The sequence below is a fragment of the Podarcis melisellensis genome (genome assembly GCF_964234715.1).
Source record: "Podarcis melisellensis genome assembly, chromosome: 16".
Taxonomy (NCBI): Eukaryota; Metazoa; Chordata; class Lepidosauria; order Squamata; family Lacertidae; genus Podarcis; species Podarcis melisellensis.
Genome location: NC_138533.1, coordinates 15,519,741 through 15,542,422, shown reverse-complemented (window position 1 = coordinate 15,542,422; position 22,682 = coordinate 15,519,741). Strand labels below are relative to the sequence as shown.

The 22,682-nt window shown below is 50.0% G+C and overlaps 1 protein-coding gene across 1 annotated transcript; it reads right to left on the bottom strand.

Moving 5' to 3' along the window:
- Positions 1-1,054: 1,054 nt before the first annotated feature.
- SCYL1 (SCY1 like pseudokinase 1) lies at positions 1,055-18,565 on the bottom strand. The gene is made up of 17 exons (XM_081893011.1): positions 17,675-18,565; positions 16,105-16,245; positions 14,491-14,613; positions 13,530-13,750; positions 12,304-12,394; positions 10,887-11,042; positions 10,159-10,317; positions 9,434-9,541; positions 7,472-7,585; positions 7,111-7,266; positions 5,929-6,117; positions 4,646-4,721; positions 4,326-4,511; positions 3,679-3,812; positions 2,703-2,981; positions 1,776-1,842; positions 1,055-1,669 (listed from the first exon to the last, which is right to left on the bottom strand). Exons 1-17 carry the CDS (start codon positions 17,792-17,794, stop codon positions 1,545-1,547), a joined length of 2,445 nt encoding a protein of 814 aa, XP_081749137.1. The 5' UTR covers positions 17,795-18,565; the 3' UTR covers positions 1,055-1,544.
- Positions 18,566-22,682: the final 4,117 nt, after the last annotated feature.

The window sequence follows — 22,682 nt, the reverse complement described above, 5'->3', positions numbered from 1 at the left end:
CTGTGGTGTGCTATTCAAATTAAAGCCATGGTTCGGCTTAGCACAACATGCAAACCTCAGCTGGTGGTTTGTTTCGCTCCCAACCATAAGCTGGAACCAAGGTATGTTCCTTGCTTGCAGCTCGTTGGTAGCAAGGCCAGCTCTGCAGGGACTCTGAAGTCAAACCAGGGCTCTCCTCTGATTAGCAGGGAGGCAACAGCAGAAGAACATGAGGAGCAGCAAAGTGGGTGCTGTCTCTCCCCCGCTCCCCACTTGCTGATGCTTGCCAAGTTGTGGCTTGGCTTAGCCTTTGAAGAGCTTGCTGGATGAGACCAGTAGTCCATCTGGGCCAGCATCTTGTTCTCACCGTGGCCATCCAGATGCCTGTGGGAAACAGGATTCAAACACAACAGCCTCTTCCCCTTCTGTAGTTTCCAGCAAGTATTGCTGCTGCCTCTGACTGTGGAGACAGGGCAGAACAGGCTAGGAGGCATCAAAAGTCCTCTCCTGTCTAATCCTCTTTTTTTAAGCCATCCAAGTTTGCCATCCCTGCCTCCTGTGGAGAGGCACAGTTCCAGAGTTTAACTGTGCGCTGTGTGCAGGACCACTTTCTTCCGTCTGTCCTGAATCTTCCAGCTTCACTGGATGGGCACAATTTTCTAGCATTATGAGAGGGGCAGGGACATATTTATCTGTGCCATACATAACTTTATAAACTTCTATCGCAAAAGTCCCCAGTGCTGCAAACCTTTCTTCACAGGCGAGTTGCTCCGTCCCCTTGGATCATCCCCTTTACGGGTGCACAAGTTGTGTGTGTGTGTGTGTGTGTGTGTGTGTATCCCTTACTATTTCTGCATTCTGGGGAGGAGAAAGGCACACCCACAAGAAGGATTTAAGCAAAAGAGCCCTCCTGTTTCTCCAGCAACAGGTATTTGCAGCAACAGCAACAGAAGCAGTACTGCCACAATCAGTATAGCCATCATGGCTAGTAGCAGATGCAGGCAGGCCTCTGCTGTCCCACAGGTGCAGCCTCACCCTGCCGGCACAGGTTCCAAAGCTGGCTGGCATGGAAGGCTTTTTTACATTATCGGTAAAGAGTTAATTTATTTGTCGGCTTCTGCATAAACCAATGAAACAGGCAAGAATCACATTTCACACACATACAAACATACATCCCGTGCTGGAACACCAGCCGCTGTACAGAATAGCTACTCTATGGAGACAGAGGGAGAGAGAGAGAGACTGTCTCCCCCCGCTGGGTAACTTCTCCCCGCCCCCCATGGGGGGGGGGCATTTGGAATTCAAGGCGTCTCCGTCACTGGAGGGGGAAGACTCAGTGAACTGGAAACGCTTCTTGGCAAGCGATGATGGAGGTAGCAAACTCCCCCCCCCCCAAAAAAAAACCCCCACCAGGCTCTGCATCTTTTCCCTCTCCCCCTGCCCAGAAAAAAACAACCTAGGGGAAGGAAGAGATTTGGAAACATGCCAGAAACAGCCCTTCTTCTGCCCTCCCCCACCAGCAGCCTGCTACCCCCCTAATAAAAAAGTAAAAGGGACGGGGTGTGTCAGTCCAGCTTCCTGGCCCCCAGCTTCATGGGTCCCTTGGCCGCCTTCCGCTCTGCTCGCCGGGCCTCCATCTCTTGCTTCCGCTCCTCTCGCTTTTTCCGTGCTAGTTCAGCCTTGCTGGGTCCTGAAAAAGCACAAAGAGAGCCCCCCCTGAGTCTGGGTCAGAGGCTGGCCTCTCCATAAGCCCCAGGGAAGCTACAAGGGAAGGGGGGCAGGAAGGGGTGACTTGCCTTGCTCTGACTCCAGCGCCTCCCAGTTGTCTTGGAGGTCCCAGTCGCCCAGCACCTCCACGTTCCTCTAGACAGAGGAGAAAAAGTCAAGGGGAATATAGAGATAAGAGACCCCGGAAGGGGCAGCTCCTTCCCCACCCATTAAGATATTCAGACAGTTACCAGCCAGACTAAAGCCCCATCTGCACAATACCTTTGAAGCAGTCTCTTACCGCTCAGAATTCTAGGAGTTGCAGTTTGTTAAAGGTGATGAAGCTTGTTAGGATGCCCGCTATCCACCTCACAGAACTACAATTCCCAGAGTTCCCTGGGAAGAGGGGCTGATAACTAAACCACTCTGGGAATTGTAGCTCTTTTAAGGGGAGTACTGTAACTACTGTCAGCGTCTTTAACAATTGACAACAGTGGCCCTCCAGGATCTCCAGCAGGAATCTTTTCCCCAGGCCCTACCTGATGGTATTGGGGACTGGGCAAGAGGTTTTCTGCGTGCTGCTGCATGTCCTCTAAGCCCTAAGCTACAGCCCTTCCCCTAAAGAGAGGAAGATCATAGAACTGTAAACTGGAAGGGACCTCAAGGGGCCTCTAGCCCCACACCCTGCAATGTGGGAATTGCAGCTAAAGAATCCTTGACCGCTGGCTGCCCAACCTCTGCTTAAATGCCTCTGGTGTCCAGAGGTGCCTGCCACCGAGTCTGACCGTGAAGGATGCATGTTTTGAACTTTTCTAAATAGATTAAATGTTGCAACCCACTCCGGGACCTTGAGGTGATGGGCAGCTCTCTAGGGTTTGGGGCAACCCAATTTCCTTCTGCACACAAAGCACTATCCCCGTGCCTGAGTGAAGTCCCTTCCCCAAAAGTTGCGACTCAGAGCCTGGACTAGTCAAAGCAAGCTCTTGAGACAGGAGGCTGGCCGGGTCTCCTCGCACCTGCCTGTCCGCTGCTGGCTTCTCCGCAAGAGAGGAAAACGGGTCCGGCTTGTCTGCGCTGCCAAGGCTCTCCCAGTTATAATCACTGGCCAGTTTGGTCCCATCTGGCGGGGCCGTGGTAGACCTCTGACCCAGGCTGGGGGCCAAGTCCCCCTCGCAGGCGCCGCCCCAACCCCCATCTGCAGTGGGGCGCTGTGTCTTCTTTTGGCTCCAGGAAGGCTCCAGGTCCCAGGCAGAGGCACTCCAGTCAGTCTCTGCCTTCCCGGCGGTGGTGGTGGTCTGGGAATAAGGCGACAAGGACAAACCCCTGCTGTTAAAATGTAATAGGAGTTTTCATTTAAAACGGGGAGGTTTCTAGTCCACATGACCGCTGAGACAGGAATGGTGTTTCCATGGCAAGCTTAGAAGCCAGAAAGCACCCAAACCTAGAGGTTTGGGAGTGGGGTATACCGCACCCCAGGGTTGTCTTCTTCCCACACCAAATATCTCCTCCTATGCAATGCCCCAAAGGCCATGCCTGCTGGGCTCCAGCTTCCCCGCCCCCCACCTGTGGAAAGAAGGGGAGCCCCAGCTGGCAGAAAGGGGAGCCCCCCTGCAGATGTACCACCCTCTCTCTCTCCAGCCTTCTTGGCTGCCCAGGTTGGTTCCCATCATGGAATCATAGAATTGTGGAGCAGGAAGGGACCCTAAGGGTCATCTAGTCCAACCCCTGGCAATGCAGGAATCACAGCTGGGCTGGCTTGCCTCTTTGGAGAAGAAAATAAAAGGGAGGCTCCCTCAACTGAGCCCCGGAGCCCGTGCAAGGCTGAAGAGCCCAGCAGCGCTGTTGCCATGGCAAATGAGCTCTGCAGGTAGAGACAGGTAGGAATGCCCATGCCACCACCTGACAGCCCTGTACAGGGACAGGCAAGCAAGCCCATCGCTCTGGTGTGTGTGCCCCCCCCCCCCACCTGCCACCACTTTCTCTCGCTCTTACCTCCAGACTGCCCCAATCCTCATCATCCCATCGGTCTGCTGCACTCTCCTCCTCCTCCGTCACATCCTCCTCCAGGTCCCAATGGCTGGATGACGCAGGGGCTGCCCCTTCTGGGGCAGAGGGTTGGCCCGCTCCTTAAAAAAAGAAGTAGCCAAGCATCTGTATCTGGCTAGCGGAAGAAGGCACTGGGCTAGCAGAATTGCTGTGGCAAATACAGACCCACAGAACGGGCCTCGTTTGTTAGTTTGCATTTCTACCCCACCTTTTTCTCCAAAGGGCTCTAGGTGGCGAACAGGGTTCTCCCCTCTTCCTCATTTAATCTCCACAACAGCTCTGTGAGGTAGGCCAACACTGACTGAGCTAAGGTCACCTAGTGAGCTTCATGATGTCTGGGTGGGGATTTGAACCCTGGTCTGTCCCAGGTCCCAGTCCTCATTTAATTCCCTCAACAACAACCCCATGAGGTAGGCTAGGCTGAGAGGCAGCGACTGGTCCGAGGCCACACCCAGTGAGTGGGGATTTGAACTCCGGTCTCTCCCAAGTCCTAGTCCAAGACTCTAACCACTACACCCCTACAGCCTCTGCTGCCCCGAGACAAGACACCTTCTGTGCCGATACCCCCATTAACTTTCCCTGCCTCCACTGACCTGATTTGGGGGGCTCTGGTGTGCTGGCAGGGGCCCCCTCAGGCGCCTGCTCGGCCACTGGCACCCCCCCGGCGTTGGTCCGGATCAGTTTCGACGTGAGAGACGAGACACCCGTCACGGCCCAGCCAGCCCAGCTGGCAGCTGCACTCGCCCCTGGGCCAGCCGAGGCAGCCTGGACGTCCTTCTCTGCAGGGAGGGCGCAGAATGGTCAATTCAGTGCTGTCTGCTTCGAAGTGAGGGGAGGGGCAAACGCTGCTCCTCCTCCTCCCCACACACTTGTCCCCATTCCACCCTCCCCGCCATCACGGAGGGCGGCTCACCAAGCTCTGAGAGCTGAGTCGGGTCTTCGGAAACGGTTTCCAGTTTGGTGATGAAGCTCCGCATCGCCTTGAAGGCCTGAGAGAGAAAGAGGGGTCGCCTGTGAACATAAGCACATTGGAGCCTGCAGGATGAGGCCAGGCTATAACATTATAAGAACGGGATTAGATAAATTGTTCTAAAACATCACAGGGCATACTTTCAAATCAAAAACATTCCTTACCTTTACAAAGCAGTTTCCCTATTGCTGGTTCCTGGTTGCTTTGCAGCGCCCTCTGGTGCCCCATTTTAATAATGCATTATTAACATTTCAGTGGTACCTTGGTTCTCAAACAGCTTAGCTGACGAACAAATCGGCTCTCAAATGCCACAAACCCGGAAGTAAGTGTTCTGGTTTGTGAACGTTTTTCAGAAGCCGAACGTCCGACGTGGCTTCCGCTTGAGTGCAGGAAGCTCCTGCAGTCAACTGGAAGCCGCACCTTGGTTTTCGAACCGTTTTGGGAGTCAAAAGGACTTCTGGAACGGATTAAGTTCGAGAACCAAGGTTCCACTGTACAAGAACAACAGAATGTGTCCATCACGTTACGAAAATCATTCCTTCACCCTTCCTTCACGTTACGAACCATGAGTGTAGATCCGCCCCTTTTCTGACAGTGGCCAAGACCAGGTGCCCAGGAAAACCTGCCAAGAGGACCTGAGCCCCATAAGGAAAGCTTGCAGGATCAGGCCAATGGGCCACCTACTCCAAGCAGCCTGTTCTTGCAGTAGAGAAAAGCCTTCATAGCTGGTAGCTACTGGCAGACTTCTCCTCCATGAAGCCCATTCATAAATTCATAATATAAGCAACTGAGTAATTCTACTGTCAGATTAAAATAGCATTTTAACCATAATGCACAAAATATTATTATTAAGCACAATATAAAGTATATGCAAATCTGCTTCGCTATAAAATAAAACATATCCCTGAATTGCACACGGGAGTCTTGAACCAGGCAAGCAGGAATCATACAGAATTCCCATCTAGCCCAACCTCCTGCAATGCAAAGTCGCTGGTGGACAAATTCTGGAGGTGCTGGGAGGAGGGGGGAGAGTTGTGCATGGAAAGTCATAGTTTGGTGGCAAATTGTGGTGGTGGGCAGAGACATCTGGGAAAGCAAAGTAAGTGGGGTGGTTTTTTAGGGCTACAGAAAAGACTGTGGACCTCAAAGGGAGGCACAAGGATACCCCGTGCCTCCCCCAAAAGGGGTTTCACTCAGCACCCTTCCTCCCTGGTCCCGCAGCTCACCTGGTCCCGGACAGTCTTCTCTGGGTCCACCGTCAGCGTACAGAGGACGGGCAAGATTTTGAAGGCACAGTCTTTCATAGAGTAGAAGTTGTGGGTGGCTGCAAAGCCCAGGACCCCAGCAGCGCGAGAGGGGGCAAAGGGGTCCTTGGTGGCCCGGCTGAAGGCCGAGATCAGGACGCTCTGCCTCGTCTGCAATTAAAAGGGTCATAGAATGACAGAACTGTAGTCGGAAGGGACCACAGGGGTCATCTAGTCCAACCCTCTGCAACGCAGGAATCACAACACAGCACAACCCGTCCATCTTCTTCCATCTCCCCTGGAAGACACCAGGGTTCAAATCCCCACTTGGCCATGAAGCTCACTGGGTGACCTTTGGGGCCAGTCACTGCCTCCCAGCCTAACCTACCTCACAGGGTGATTCTTTTGGGGAATTAAATGAGAACTGGGACCTGGGAGACTATGGTTCAAATCCCAACTCGGCCATGAGGCTTACTGAGTGACGTTGGGCCAGACCCTGCCTCCCAGCCTAACCTACCTTGCAGGGTTGTCGTTTGGGGGATTACCGTATTTTTCGCTCTATAAGACGCACCAGACCATAAGACGCACCTAGTTTTTGGAAGAGGAAAACAAGGGGGAAAAAATCTGAATCCCAGAAGCCAGAACAGCAAGAGGGATCGCTGTGCAGCGAAAGCAACAATTCCTCTTGCTATTCTGGCTTCTGGGATAGCTGCGCAGCCAGCATTCGCTCCATAAGATGCACACAGATTTCCCCTTACTTTTTAGGAGGGAAAAAATGTGTATTATAGAGCAAAAAATACGATAAATGGTGGGGAACCAAGTGCGCCACCTTGGGAGGAAAGGTGGGCTATAAATGCAATAAACGAATACAGTGGTACCTCAGGTTACATACGCTTCAGGTTACATACACTTCAGGTTACACACTCCGCTAACCCAGAAATAGTGCTTCAGGATAAGAACAGAAATCGGGCTCTGGCGGCGCAGCAGCAGGAGGCCCCATTAGCTAAAGTGGTGCTTCAGGTTAAGCACAGTTTCAGGTTAAGAACAGACCTCTGGAACAAATTAAGTACTTAACCTGAGGTATCACTGTAATGAAATAGGCATTTCTCCCCACGCCTGCTGCTCCAGAAAGCCCTCCCACCCCCACGAGGCATCTCCACTCACGCTTGCGCTGAGGTAGGGCCCGATCTTGCCGAGGCACACGGTGGTGTTACAACGGATGGGGCCCTGTTCGTCCCGGGCCTGCAGGCGGGCAAAGTGCTTCATGAGCTCCACGTTGAGGTTGTTCTCGTTCAGCTTGGGAGCCAGCAGCAGCATAGACTGCCAGCGGGGAGAGAGGAAAGGGAGAGGTCAAGGGTCAGCCATATCTTGGCTCGTAGCCATCGATGGCCCTCTCTTCCAAGAGAGGTACATCTGATCCTCTTTTAAAGCCCTCTAAGTCGGGGGCCATCATTGCCTCCTGCGGAAGCGGGTTAAACTAAAGAGCCTCTCGCATCCTGGTTCTCAACATCCCATGGCCCCTCACCTTCACTGTCTGCTCACGAATGGCCGGGTTGGTGTCCAGGAAGCCGTGGACCACGTGGGGGAAGATCTGGGTGTTGACCGTGGGCTCGTTCAGGTACTGGATGAAGTGCTCCATCTGGCAGATTGAGGGGCACATGCAGAGAGTGGGGGGACGCACAGTCAGCAAAGGACTTGCTGGGTGAAAGAGGCCTGCTTCTCAGGACCCAGACCACCACCCACAATGCCCTTCCTCACATGCTTTCAAACCCAGGTCGTCCCTGCTGAAGATTCAGATCCAGGACTCGGAACTCATAAGGAAGGGGGAAAGGGATCCTAACGTGGGGCATTTGGGGGGGGGGGTTAATTAAAGATTTTCTTGGTTTACAAAAGTATGTGCAATCTCTCTCTCTTTTTTTTATTCAAGTAACATTTTTTACAGATGAGTTTCATTTGTTGAGACATTAGGAAGAAAATGGGGAAAGAGGTGGAGGGGGGAAAGGTGAGTGGGGGTGGGGTCGGGTGGCGATGTGTGAGGGGGTGTGTGTTTTGGATCAGGTTAGCCATATTGATTTGTATGTTGTTGGTGGATTTTTGTCATTGTCTTGCTGGGCTGTGTATGTGATAAAGGGGAGCCATACTGGGGTGAAGGTGTCTTCTTCTGTTTGTCCCTGTGTCAGTTTCAGTTTATTGGTTAATTTTTCTAGTAAGGCTGTTTCCCATACTATTTGGTACCGTTGGTCCATGCTTACTCCTGACAGGTCTCTCCAGTGTCTGGTTATGGTGTTTCTGGCTAACATGGGGCATTTTATCATACTGAGAGCTGGGAAGCAGAGCGCCCTCCATCGGCTCTGCTGTGACAGGCCAGCCCCATTAGGCCTCTTCTCCCCTCCCCTGTCACCAGAGAAAGCCATTCCACCAGACGGCCTCAGTGGGAGAGGTGGGAAGAAGGCTCACTTCATCAGCTTTGCTGGGAACCATCTCCTGCCCCTGAAATGGGCCAACTGGTCATTATGGGAACAACCATTTGGAAATTGGTGTCTGAGTTTTGATTCTGATTTTCCTCTACCCTCCCTGTCCCTTTTTCCTTGTGTGTCTCCATGCTGTAGTTTTTAAAGATTGTAAGCCTGTGGGTAGGGATTGTCTTGTTTCGATTGTTTGTGAGCTGCTGTAGGAGCCTTTTTGGCTGAAGAGCAGGGTATAAATATGCCCTAAATAAATATTATGTAATGCATCGGCCAACATTCCGGTGGGAGACTGAGGAAGACTAGTCTAATCCAACCCTCTACTCCATGATTCAGCCATCCTGCGCTATCCTGGCCCCCCCTCCAGATTTTGCTGGACTACAATTCCCATCAGTGTGCTGGCTGAGGATGATGGGAGTTGTAGTCCAACCACATCTGGAGGACGCCAGGATGGTGAATGCTGTCTTAGCCTGCAATGCTATACACCAGGAGTTCCCAATTAGCTAATTACTGAGGATCCATTATTTTTCAAAAGCCAAGCCATGGACCCCCTACTTTTGAAATTTTTGATACTATGGTAGTTACCTCTGCAAAGCAATATTTTGAACAAAATGTGTGGTAGCCTCTAATAAGCAAAGGGTTTTAGTTATACTAAAAAGCAACAGACCATAAAATAAATTACCATGCAAAAATGACAAAAAATTAGTTGGGGGAGAGGTGAGGGATGGGGCCGCGGAGTCCCTGAGTGAGTTCTGAGGACCCTCAGGGGTCCCCAGACTCCTAACTGGGAACCACTGTTATACACACTTACCTGGGAAAACATCCCACTGAACTCAGCAGGACTTTCATTCAGGTAGACCTGGCTAGGAGTGCATCATTACGCTCTGAGCTCAGGAGTCTGGGTGATGACAAGCTCATATGCTTTTTTCTAATGGGATTAACACCCCTCCTAAGCTGGGTGCAACACCTCCCCCCACCCCCACCCCCATGGCAGTCTGTTGTGCACCCCCCACCCCTTGTACCTGTTGCAACAGCCGGATCCTCATTGCCCGGTCTGGAGAGGAGAACATCTTCACAATGACGGGAATGATTTTTTGCTGGTATTCCTGGGCGTTCAAGAATTTCCCCACCTGCAGTGAGAAAAAAACATCCATATACTATTAGGTAACATGGACACCTAAAACAAACATGTATTGTTCTGTGCCTCAGTTCTAACTGGTAGATCAGTTGGGGTTGGACTAAATGCCCTTTGGTGGCCCCTTCCAACCCCATAAATCTAGGATTCTATGATCAGTCAGCTAAGGCTGCAATTCCATACTCATTCCGGAATAAGCCCCACCAAACTCAATGGGACTTACTTGTGGGTTTGTGTTACATCAATTAGCACCCCCGGTGCTTAAAAGGCAGACCTGATGTGGCTGTTAATTATGAAAATGCAATTTATAGCCCTGTTGTTATTATTATGAGTGCTATAATTCATATTTGTTATAATTACCTGCTACAACATTAAACTGGGAGTGATGGGAGTTGTAGTCTGAAACTCAGGTGAGCAGAGGCCTAGCAGGTTCTCTGCTACTAGCCACACTCCCTTCTCCCTTCTCCCTTCCTTGCCTCCTCAGATGCTACAGCTATTCCCTGTTTCACTGAGGGAGTCTGTGTTAAGACAGAGCACCCTGGTGGGGCAAAGGGGACGCTTCCTCTGGGCTCACACAGAGTGCGCCTGTCCCCGGTCCAGGGGGCCACTCACCTTGAAGAGTGGGATGAGGATGACAGCCCCAGCGCTGCCAAACTCAAACGCCGTCAGCAGTTGTGGGAGGACCTTGTGGCGGCAGAAATCCTCAGGGAAGGAGTCCAGGTTCGCGCTGAGCTCCTGGAAGAACTTCTGCCGTTCCGCGGGCTCCTTAATCTGGGGAGAGGATAAAAGAAGTCACCGGCTCACAGCCATGACCTGGCTGAGGCCTCGGCATCCCCTTGGGCATCCAGGAACTGGAGAGCCAGTGTGGTGTAGCAGACTCCTAATCTGGGGAACCGGGTTCGCATCTCCGCTCCTCCACATGCAGCTGCTGGGTGACCTTGGACCAGTCACACTTCTCTGAAGTCTCTCAGCCCCACTCACCTCACAGAGTGTTTGTTGTGGGGGAGGAAGGGAAAGGAGATTGTTAGCCGCTTTGAGACTCCTTTGGGTAGTGATAAAGCGGGATATCAAATCCAAACTCTTCTTCTTCTTCTTCTTCTTGTTTGCATGAGACTAATGGGGCTGTTGCTCCCCCTCTGGAAACAGGAGGCCAGCTCAGCAATTTTGCCAGTGCTGACTGGCAGGGTTTCGGGCAGGTCAAGGCTTTGCAAGCTGCTGCCCTCGGATTCCTGTTTTTAACTGCGCTCCACCACTGAGCTGTGGCTCAGTCGTAACAGATCAAAGGACACCCGCACTTTGCCCCTGCAGGGCAAAAAGCCAGGATTCGCCCTCCCACTCACCTGGATCTCCTCCAGGAAGAGGTTGGTCTCCACAAAGCTGTTGTCCATGAAGCCCCCCGGCCCCTGGCAGTTCTGCAGGAACTTGGCCGGGTTGGGGCGCAGCTTGGGGTTGGCACCCACCAGCTCACAATAATGGGGGACCAAAGACTTGGGGATCTGGAAGACAAGGGGGGAGAGGCAGCAAGGGAGAAGAGTCATGACATCCTTGAAAGGCAAGAGAGCTGGGAGAGAGGGGGGCAGTCCAGGCCTTCTGCACCCCCCTTGCAACTTTCCCACTATGGTCCTACAGCCAGTTAGGAAGCTAAAGGCCTGTCAAATGTGGCTGCTCACAGCCTTAGGAACTCCCTTGCTAGAGAAGCCAGACTGGCTCCCTAATTGTTGCCCCTCTTAGAATTCTTGTCCTAACAGGCTGGCTGATTTTAAAGGAAAGGACTGGTGTTGTGATGTTTTTACTGCAATTATGATAGATAGATAGATAGATAGATAGATAGATAGATAGATAGATAGATAGACAGATAGACAGACAGACAGACAGATAGATGATAGATATAGACAGACAGACAGACAGACAGACAGACAGACAGATAGACAGACAGATAGATAGATGATAGATATAGACAGACAGATGATAGATAGATAGATAGATAGATAGATAGATAGATGATAGATAGATATAGATAGATGATAGATAGATGATAGATAGATAGAGATAGATAGATATAGATAGAAAGATATAGATAGATAGCTATAGATAAATTAGACAGACAGATAGATAGATGATAGATAGATAGATAGATGATAGATAGATAGAAAGATATAGATAGATAGCTATAGATAAATTAGACAGACAGATAGATAGATGATAGATAGATAGATGATAGATAGATAGATAGATAGATAGATAGATAGATAGATAGATAGATAGACAGACAGACAGACAGACAGACAGACAGATAGATAGATAGATAGATAGATAGATAGATAGATAGATAGATAGATAGATAGATGATAGATAGATATAGATGGATAGATAGATAGATAGATAGATAGATAGATAGATAGATAGATAGATAGATGATAGATAGATGATAGATAGATAGATAGATAGATGATAGATGATAGATAGATAGATAGATAGATGATAGATGATAGATAGATAGATAGATAGATAGATAGATAGATAGATGATAGATAGATATAGATTTAATTTTATCAATGCTTAATTGTTTTTTAATGATTGGTGGGGTTTTTCTAGCAACACCGGGAGAGCCGCAGGTCCCCCATTGCTCCTCTAAAGCCTAAGGTCTTCAGGAGCCTGAGATTGTTCCACCAGCTCCAGCAGCCCTCCAGTGGCACGTGCCTCCACCTGCTAACCTACAAGGCTGCTGTTTTTTCCTGGACAGAGAGGGACACACACCTTGCCAAGAGACCGGAGGGAAGATGGCCGAGGCAGGGGGCCATTGAAGACCTCCCAGATGAGGCAGCCAAGGCGCCACATGTCGGCTGACCTGTCACGACACAAAAGGGGTGGTTAAGAGTGTTTGATTAAAGCCTCCCCCCTTTAAAAAAAACTGCAGCTCTGACTGACAAATAGGTACACAAGCACCCATGCACCTCTGCCTTATTTTGGGCACTGCTAATCCCTTTCCGAGTAGCCCACCCCACTTTGCCATCTGAAAACAGAAATTCTGTATTTTTAAAAAATTTGACTGACACCCATAACTTATTGACAGTCCAAAGAGAAACAAATATTCCTAACATGCCCTGATTCCAGTAAGGCAGCTGCCTTGGTATGCTATGGCAAGCTCAGGAGAGTCCTGAGGCACCTGAGAGCCAGGATGGTGTAGTGGTTAGAGTATCTGGCTAGGACCTGGAAGAGACCTGGGTTCAAATCCCCCCCACTTTGTCCTGAAGCTCACTGGGTGTGACTTTGGGCCAGTCACAACCTCACAGGGTTGTTGTGGGGATTAGAGGAGGAGCAGGAGAACCACATACGCCACCCAGAGCTCCTTGAAGAAAAATTTGGAATAGAAAACCAATAAAATAATCAAAGACCAAGGGCTCCTCCAGTTGACCCCTTTATTCAGCTTCCATCTTGATTTGCTTGCTCAAAGCTTGCAGGGTGTTTTGGCTCCAGAGGCTTACAGGCAGTCCATATGGTTCGGGAGGGAATTCAAGCACATACCAAAACTTTAGGTTTGCACAGTTAAGGTCTTGACTGAGCCACAGCCCTGACTGAAAGCTGTCTTCTTAAGAGGCAGGGATCCCTTGTTTTCATTTTTTTATTTCATTCATATCCCGCTCAAGCTTCTCGGGGTCACCCACAGGCTCATGGCATGAGGGGACTGATAAATTTAACAAGCAAATTTAACAAGGCACTTCTTTTCTTCCCTCATTTTATTCTCACGACAAGCCTGCCAGGGAGATCAGGCCAAGAGTGCTACAAGGTCACCTGGTGAGATTCAGGGCTGAGCAGTGGGATTCGAACCTGGATCTCCCCAGTCCAACATTCTAACCACCACACCTTACCGGCAGAGGTGAACGGAAACCCCACTGCTTGCATTTTAGAGGCTGGACCAAACTAGAAGGGGGTTGGCTGCTTTTTAAAAGAAAGGGTGCGGGGGGGAAGCCAAGCAAGCTCACCATTTTTCTCCAACGCTCTTGCTGCTGTCTGCTAACTCTGGAGGGTCGTACTTCTCCAGCTCAGGGACCCCTTTCCTCGGCACGGCAGCATCCCCCTGAGCTGAGCACATGTAGTCCAAACCGCCCAGCTTCCACTCGCCAGCACGGTCCACAAAGATGGCTGCCGGACAGACGTGGTTGTGGATGAGGTGGCAGTCGTTGACCAAGAAGCTGAGGGCTTTCTAGGAAGGCCGTCGGCCCCAGGAAGGAAGCAGGTGGTTAGCAGGACAGAGCTCTCCACCCTGTTCTCCATCAACTCTCCCACAAAGCCTCGTTTGTTTTATTATACTCTTCAAAAGCATCAGCCTTCACCAATCTGGTGGCCTCCATGAGAATGTAAGGAGAGCCTGACGGATCGAGCCAAGAGGCCAGCATCCAGTTCTCTCAGAGTGCCTGTGGAAAACCTGCAAGCAGGATTCGACCACAAGAGCTCTCTCCCCTCCTGCCATTTCCCGCAATTGGTATTTAGAAGTGTTGCTGCCTCTGATCGTGGAGGACACAGCCATCATGGCTCACAGCCATTGATATTCACCCCCTCCATGATTTTGTCCAATCTTCTTTTTCAAGCCACTCAAGCCAGTGGCCATCCCTGCCTCCTGCGGAAGTGAGTTCCATGGTGCTGTGGGAAGAAGGACTTTCTCTTATCCATCCCAAATCCTCCAACATCCAGTTTCATGGGATGCCCACATGGCCTAGAGTAGCCATCACGGCTTCTGGAGGAAGTGAATTCCAGATGTTTTGGGACTACCCCTCCCATCAACCCCAGTCTGCATGGGTGATGGTAAGGGGCATGGGAGTTGTAGTCCAGCAACATGGGAAGGGCCACAGCCCCGCCCCAAGCAGCAGGTGTTTTCCCCGTATGCAGGGTCCTGGGCCCAGGGGCAGCAAGCAGTCCTCTCCCAAGACACCCCACACATCTCACCACAATCTGATGGAGGCCCCACGAGATCTCCAGCTCGCTCAGCTCTCGCCCTTCGCCTCTGGACTCCAGGTAGGCCGGAAGCGGCATCACTGGCTCCGTCACCACGTGCAAGCATTTCTCCGTCTGCCAAAGCCAAGGACACGTCACCATGTTAGGAGTCACGTCCCCTTAAGAACCCAGGAAGCTGCCTCATTACACATCCGACTCTGGTTGCTCCAGCTCAATACAATCCACAAGCAGCAGCTTCTCAGACGGGACCTCTGAGCCATAGCCCCCTCCCTTTCACGCTCCTCACTAGGACCCTCACTTTTTTTTTTGCTGGAAATGAGTCACAGAATCACAGCACTGTAGAGTTGGAAGGGAACCCCCAAGGTTCATCTAGTCCAAACCCCGAAATGCAGGAATCCCAGGCAAGGTGGCCACCCAACCTCCAATGAAGGAGAGTCGGCCGCCTTCTGAGGTTCCACCATCTAAGGGGGAAAGAAACCCAGTGGCTGGAGTCACTATGTGTTTTCCCCCCATAGGGCATCACCTAATTGTTTCTCCAGCTTATAAAAGAAATATACAAACAGCCTGGCCTTCCTTTATTCCTGCTTTTTATACCTACAAAGGAGCCTCTGTGTGTTTTGCATAAAGATGCAGACAGATCTGTGTAAGATGAGCGGGCTATAAATAATAAAATTATTGTTGTTGCTGTTACTGTTATATTACAATTTTTATTTTATTTGTGATTTTCAGTTAAAAACATTTCAATAGTTTTACAGTCATTTTAACATTTCAAAACTTACTTACTTCTCTTTCTGTGGTTCCTTACATTTCTATTTATCATTTCCTGCCTATTCTAAATTAACTTAACTTATTCTTTTATCCATCTACTTTATTTACTCTTAGGAAACTGCAGGCTGTTACAATAATCCTGCCAATGTCCTTATCTGTTTACAATGTATTTGTACATATTCTATAAACCATTTCCATTCTTTTATAAATAAATAAAAAGTTTGTTGTCTTGATTTCTTATTTTTCCTGGTAAGTTTTGCCATTTCTACATAGCCCATGAGTTTTTGTATCCAATCTTCTTTGATTCTATTCTGTTCTATTGCCCGAAACCTCCACAGCACATTCCTACCTCCATGGCCACATTCCATCTTAACCAGGGCAGCTAAATGCAAACTCTGTAGCTCCAACCTCAGTTTCCCACCTCCTCCACAAACTGATGGACTACGACTCCCATCAGCCCCAGCAAGAAAGCTGGGAAGGTTTGAATTGAGGGCCCAGTGTCATCTGCAGGGCTCTCACAGTCTCCCAAACCCCGATCCAGCCCGATGAAGAGTTCTGGAGGACCTGAAACCTTGGAGGTCAGGTCTGCCGCCTCCTCAGCAGGCCTACCCCATGCCACCTTGACAACAGCCTCTTGGAGAATAGGAGGTGCTGCTGGTCTGCTCCCAGCCTTGTTCCCCAGATGTTCGTTCCCCCCTTATTCCTGATGGAGACCTTCCCTGATCAGTCATTCCTTCCCTGGCGACGCCGTTCTGGGCCTCATCTCAGGTGCCAAAATGTCTTAGGCCTGCCTTGCACTCCACAAAAACCCTTTAGCAACTCCCCTCAATATACTACCTCTAACCCGTCAATGTAGGACAGGATATTGGGGTGCCGTAGGGTTTTGAGGTGTTTGAAGGCTGCCTTGGCAATCTGAGTCTGTTCTTCGTTGCCGGGTTTCACATCGTACACAAACAGAGACACTGGTTCCCCCGTGGCCTGTCGGAAAGAAAGAAAGAAAAGGACTCTCTTTGCAGCTGCTGAGGAGCAAGGACACCTTTTGCGTTTTGAAGTGGAGCAGGGGTTCCCACCACCTCCCAGGCTTCAAAGCCAGGGTGCAAAGTACCAAAGCTTGACCCTATGATTTTAAGCACCTGAGGAACCGAGTCCCCACAGTGGCCTCTTGAGAGCAGAACCGTAGAATTTCAGAGTTGGAAGAGACCCAAACGGTCATCGGGTCCAACCCCCTGCCATAGCTAAATATAGTAAATATTGCGATACAGGAACTTGCCCCGCGTTCTTCAATAGAATAAACACAAATTAAATAGCCATTTCACAACGCCAAAGTCACTTGCCTGAGGCAGACACCTCACACTCTAGGACTGGACCTGGGGTGTCAGGATCTGACCAGCAATGGTGACGGCAGCTCCCTCTGGGGTGGAGCAGCTCCCAAGTTGGCGGAGGAGGAGAACAATTCCCTGAATGCAGGGAGGGCGCAGACTGCCGTGGACTGGGTCAAAACATCTAGCCCAGTCTTCCCCATCAGCAGCTCCCTGACATTCCTAACTGGAGGCTGAACCTATGACCCTTCTGCGTGCCATAGCACCTTAAAGGTAAAGGGACCCCTGACCATTAGGTCCAGTCGTGACCGACTCTGGGGTTGCGGCGCTCATCTCGCTTTATTGGCCGAGGGAGCCGGCGTACAGCTTCTGGGTCATGTGGCCAGCATGACTAAGCCGCTTCTGGCGAACCAGAGCAGCGCACGGAAACACCGTTTACCTTCCCGCCAGAGTGGTACCTATTTATCTACTTGCACTTTGACATGCTTTCGAACTGCTAGGTTGGCAGGAGCTGGGACCGAGCAACAGGAGCTCACCCCGTCATGGGGATTCGATCGGCAAGTCCTAGGCTCTGTGGTTTAACTCACAGCGTCACCCGCGTCCTTAGGGTGCTGCTATATCTTAGCTTGACAACAACCCTGTGAGGTAGGTTGAGCTGAAGTAAAGAGACAGAGACTGGCTTGGAGTTACTAAGTGAAATTCTTGGCCTCCTATGCACTGTGGCCCTCCCCACAGAAGACTTCCGCGTGGGGCTCAAGAGATCACTTTTCCCGCTCACAAAAAGTGGGAGAAGGGTGCTTCTCCCAGCTCCCTCCTCCATTTCAGCAGCACAGATGCGGCCTCCCGTCTTTTTAAGGGCACCCCAACATTGCATCTCCCAGCCTGCATGCACTGGAGAAATGGGGAAGACTTGCCACCCCCCACCCTCAATCCAGATGAGGCTCTGCCCGGGGCAATGGTTTCTGCAACTCCAATGAAGTGGGGAGGGGAGAAAACCCTTTCCCATCTCTCTCTCTTTCCCGGTTGGACTTCAGCCTGCGCCCCCTTCCCTCCCGCGCGTGCGCACAGAGAAAGGCGAGCGGACAGACCTTCCTCCTGCCGCGGTGCAGCAGCCAGGATCCCCCCGGCAACGGCAGCGGCGGCGCCTCCGAAGGCGAGACGACCTCGAAGGGGAAGTCCCGGATCGGGTCCCGGGAGAAGAACCACATGGCGGCTCCCCGGCTGGAGGTCGGGGACGGGGACCCCGGTGGGCAGCGGCGGCAGCAGCAGCGGAGGCGGCTCCGCGGACGTCACCAGCCCCGCCAGCTAGGCAGGCGCTGTTTCCCTCGGCCGGCCGGGAGGCTGGCTTAGCCCCGGATCCTCTTCGCAGCCCCGGAAGTGCTTGGAGAGAGGGCGCGCCCGAGCATGCACAGAGCGCCGGCGGCGGAGGAGAGGGGCTCCGAGACGCGAGGGCTTCTCGTGGCGCTGCACTCACACGTGCAAGGATGGGGAGAGGGAGGCGCACCCCTGGCCAAAAAGCGGCGGCCCGTACTGCGGCGGGAAAGGGGAACGCGCTGCATTCACACGAGACGTGTCAACACCGAGATCTTTGACGCGCTTACCCGAGGGCCCTGGAAGCATAGAACTTTAGAGTCGGAAGGGACTCCCAAGAGTCATCTAGTCCACCCACTGCAACCTCCCATTGAATTCATTGAGAATTGCTACCCATATACAGTACCCAATTGGGGTATATATTTTTTTTGTGGGGGAGAGAATCCGCTCGATTGGGGAGGGGGGCATTTCCTATCAACCCCAAATCCCTGTTTCAAACACTGACTGCTGCCCGTCCACCCACTCCAACCTTGGAAGCGCGCTCCACACATGCTCAGAAGCAGCGTCACCCGGAGTGATAGCTTCATGTATCCAACACGTTGCACTTCCCATGACTCTCCGCTCAGATGTTTCCCCTGCAGGTGGAGAAAGAAAGAGAAGGGGCTCCCAGACCCCTGACATCTCCTCTCCCCACTCCTCGGATGCAGTAAGCGGCCCTCCAGTTTTCCATATCCACAAAACAACTGGGTTGGTAGTTGAAACTGACTTCAATGTTGACCAAGGGGGTGTGTCATCTCTGTACCTCAGGGCCACTGGTTAGTTATGGGGGTGCAGGACAGGTCATGGGGCACCCACAACTCTGCCCTTCCAACAGCAGCAAGATAGCTAAAGAAGTGGAGGAGGTCAGGATAAATGGGGTGTAGGAGCTGCTGCTGCTACCTGAGGCAGCCCTCTCACTTTGTCTAAGGATATGGGTGGGGTGTAAATAATAAATTATTATTATTATTAGCCAGAATATCAGCTGCTGGAGGAGGAAGAAAGCAAGAAGTTCAAGACCTCCCTAGTCTCTGCAAAGGGTAGAACATAGGAAGAGCCCCATCTAGTCCAGCATCTGCTTCTTATTATTTCAGCTATTTTGTTATTAATGGTTTCTCTATTTTCCTTATTACAGGAATCAGACAGTGATGGGTCAAAAAAATAAAAGAAAATGATAATACAAATTTATAAACAAGCCAGACCATACTTTAAGCTGAAGGCACTTCCATGGGCTTCGTTATTCTTATAAACAATAAAACCATGCCAAATACTGTAGAATGAAGCATTTCCAATAACGCAGTTTGTCACACTATATAGTACCAACAAAATGCATTATTGTACTTGTCCTGAATCTACTGCTCATCAGTTTTATCAGGTGACCCCTGAATTTATAAGGAATTCTTTATCCATGCCTTCCCTCCCCCCCCAATCATGTTATAAACATTACTGTTGTGTTATGTTTTAAACTGGAAAGTTATATATATTTGCATTTATTGTATTTGAATTACTATAATATTCTCAAGTGAAGCTGTGACATCATGATAGGTCAGCATACACCTGGTCGGCCTAAAATGCATTTTGTTGTTGTTTAGTCGTGTTCGACTCTTCGTGACCCCATGGACCAGAGCACGCCAGGCACTTCTGTCTTCCACTGCCTCCCACAGTTTAGTCAAATTCATGCTGGTAGCTTCGAGAACACTGTCCAACCATCTCGTCCTCTGTCGTCCCCTTCTCCTTGTGCCCTCCATCTTTCCCAACATCAGGGTCTTTTCCAGGGAGTCTTCTCTTCTCATGAGGTGGCCAAAGTATTGGAGCCTCAGCTTCAGGATCTGTCCTTCCAGTGAGCACTCAGGGCTGATTTCCTTAAGAATGGGGAGGTTTGATCTTCTTGCAGTTCATGGGACTCTCAAGAGTCTCCTCCAGCACCATAATTCAAAAGGATCAATTCTTCGGCTATCAGCCTTCTTTATGGTCCAGCTTTCATTTCCATACATCACTACTGGGAAAACCATAGCTTTTACTATACAGACCTTTGTTGGCAAGGTGATGTCTCTACTTTTTAAGATGCTGTCTAGGTTTGTCTTAAAATGCATAGAATCCTAGAACTGCAGCAATGGAAGGACACCAAGAGTTCTCTAGCCCAACCCCCCTGCCATGCTGGACCAGCTAGGTCCTTTTTCAATTTGGATTGAATTTAGCTTGTGGGGGCAACACATCAAAATGCAATGTTTAATTTAAAACTACATGATAAATACAGGATAGATGTGGATTGTGGCTAACGTTGGGCATATACACCACTTCTCAAACTAGCAGTGGGAATTGTACTTGGCGCAGTCAGTGTAAACAGAAATGTGCTATCAGGCTTAATTCTGGAGCGGAGCCTTTTCTGCAGTTCTCTCACTGGCCACCAGGAGGCCCTAAAGACACAACAGAACTTCTCCCTCTGCCTTCCGGGATGTTTTTACCTTTCCCCAAATAGATCAATTGCAGCAAAACAGGATGTGACTGGAAGGTGTGACTTGGAAGAGGGTTGGCCTTAGGCAGGAAGAAAAGGCAATTGCCTTTACCGGAGCCTGTAAGACTCCTGGCCACCTGCTGCCACGTCATTTCAGCCCTCGAGGCCGGTGGCCAAATGCAGCAGGATCCCGCAGCTCCACATCACCACCCAACATCCTGCTGCTGCTGAACTTTAGCCGCCTCCTTTTAGGAATGCTTTGAGCTCCACCTACAAAGCGCCAGGACAAGGAAAGGCAAGTCCTTGTGCTTGCAGTGCATGATTAAGCTATGGAACTCGCTGCCACAGGAAGCAGTGGTGGTAGGAAACGTGGGACAGCTTTAAAAGACTGAACGAATTAATGGAGGAGAAAGTTCGTGTAAATATATTATCTACCCTTCACACTTAACTAGAGTGGAAGGCTCACAGAATATGCAGTACTGTATGGTAACTTTTTCCACTGCGGGAGTCAGTGGAAGACAGGAGTGCCTGGCGTGCTCTGATCCATGGGGTCACGAAGAGTCGGACACGACTAAACAACAACAACATAGTAACTTTTGAGCAAACACCCCCTAGGCTTCCCCTGTGTGTGCTTTGCGGGGGGGGGGGCTTTGTCACTTTAACAACACGGTAACCAAGAAGTGCCCTTGATTCTTATTCTCAGGAATTTTGGGAGAAAACGTTCATTTCCCCACCCAGACCTTGCAGAAAAGTCGCCTTGAAAACAAAACACATCCACGTTGGTTGAGGGACTATACTTTGTGCTATTGTGACCACTAGGTGGCGGAAGGAGCAGGCGCACTTGAGTGAGCGAGGCTGTCCCTGGGTATAATTACTGGCCTCCGCCGGCGTTCTAGGATAGCTGCAGGGAGCGTCACGGAGGGAGGATGGGAAGAGATTAGCCGAGGTTAAGTAGTTTATAAACAGGAAAAGATAATTAGGTATTCTTAAGCAGTATCAGGAGAGGCAGTTGTTTTAAATTAAAAAGAAAGAAAGAAGCAACTGAATATTAATAAAAGAGGTAGGAACAGATAATTGTTTAAGGATTGTGGGCTTTTCAAAGGTCTCCAAAGAAAACAGATAAATACAACTGCAAACTAAACCGCATTAGGACATGAAATAATTTTGATTAAAAAGAAAATGGAAAGCAAACAGAAGAAGGAACTAAACCTTTAAAAAAAAAAACCCAGGGGAAACGGTTAACTGTTGGCAGATTATGGGCATTTAAAAGTCCCAAAAGAAAAGGCAGGTAAACAAAACTTAACTGAAAAGTAAGAAAAATATAAAGATGAAGATTTTAAAAAAAATATTTGAAGATAGAAATAAAAGAAGATAGAGAAAAAGGAGGGGGAGCTATATTTACACTTCAAACTAACTGAGGACTAGTTTTGAAGGTAAAAGTGTTCTGTCAAAGGCTAGATGACTCTGAAGTCTGCTTCAAGCAGAGTGCAAAATGAAGAGAAGATGGCAGGCTTTTTTGTTTTAAAAGGCAACTAGAGAGGCCTTTCCATCTGAAGAAAGGGTTAGGCTTTTGTTGCTGAAGGCAGAAAAACCAAGACTGGGAAGACTTGGAAGAGAGGAAGGAGCCATAGAAGATAGAAGGGTAGAAGGCAACTTAGAAGAGGATCCAGGAAGAGAGAAAAGGGAGGGAAGGAAAAGGAGCAAAATCTGTAACAACTGTGTCTGAAAAGGACAGAGATTTGTAATTGTTTGCAGCCATTTTGTGGCAGCTTCTCCTCAAGGACTTTGTGAAAGATGTTCTTTTTCAAAGGGATGCAGTGAGAAGGATTTCCTTAAAATATAAGGTGTCAAGGACTAAACTAAGCATCTGATACACCAGCCTTAAAATGGGTTGGCATCTGGCACCTAATTCTGAAGTTAGGAAGAGTCATTCCAGCAGCCAGTGCAAATTGGTGAAGCTAGAAAAGATACCGAAAGCATTGAGAAAAAAAGCAAGAAAACTCCTGAGGGAAGAGCCTTACTTAGCTTTAGATCAAGAATGAAGGAGCAAATATGCGGTGAAGATGGCGAACTTCTTGGTAGTTGGTAACCTAATGGGAAGGCTCTGTAATCTTAGTTTTCCTTGTCAAGGGCTGTTTTGTGGGGTGTGGGGAGCAGGGGTGTTGGTGTTGTAGGTTTCTCTCTTTGCAGGCATAATTGCGCCCGTTGTCTGTTGCCAAGAAGCTATTGCTGAGAAGCTAACAGGCAGTCCGCACGTGCTTCGTTTCCGTCCCACCGGTTCCTGAGGTTAGCGT

Coding starts and splice junctions, on each gene's coding strand:
- SCYL1 (XM_081893011.1), bottom strand. CDS start 17,794: ATGTGGTTCTTCTCCCGGGACCCGATCCGGGACTTCCCCTTCGAGGTC. Junction 6,118..7,110: donor GGCCCTACCTCAGCGCAAGC/GTGAGTGGAGAT, acceptor TTTTAATTGCAG/ACGAGGCAGAGCGTCCTGAT. Junction 4,512..4,645: donor GACTCAGCTCTCAGAGCTTG/GTGAGCCGCCCT, acceptor CCCTCCCTGCAG/AGAAGGACGTCCAGGCTGCC.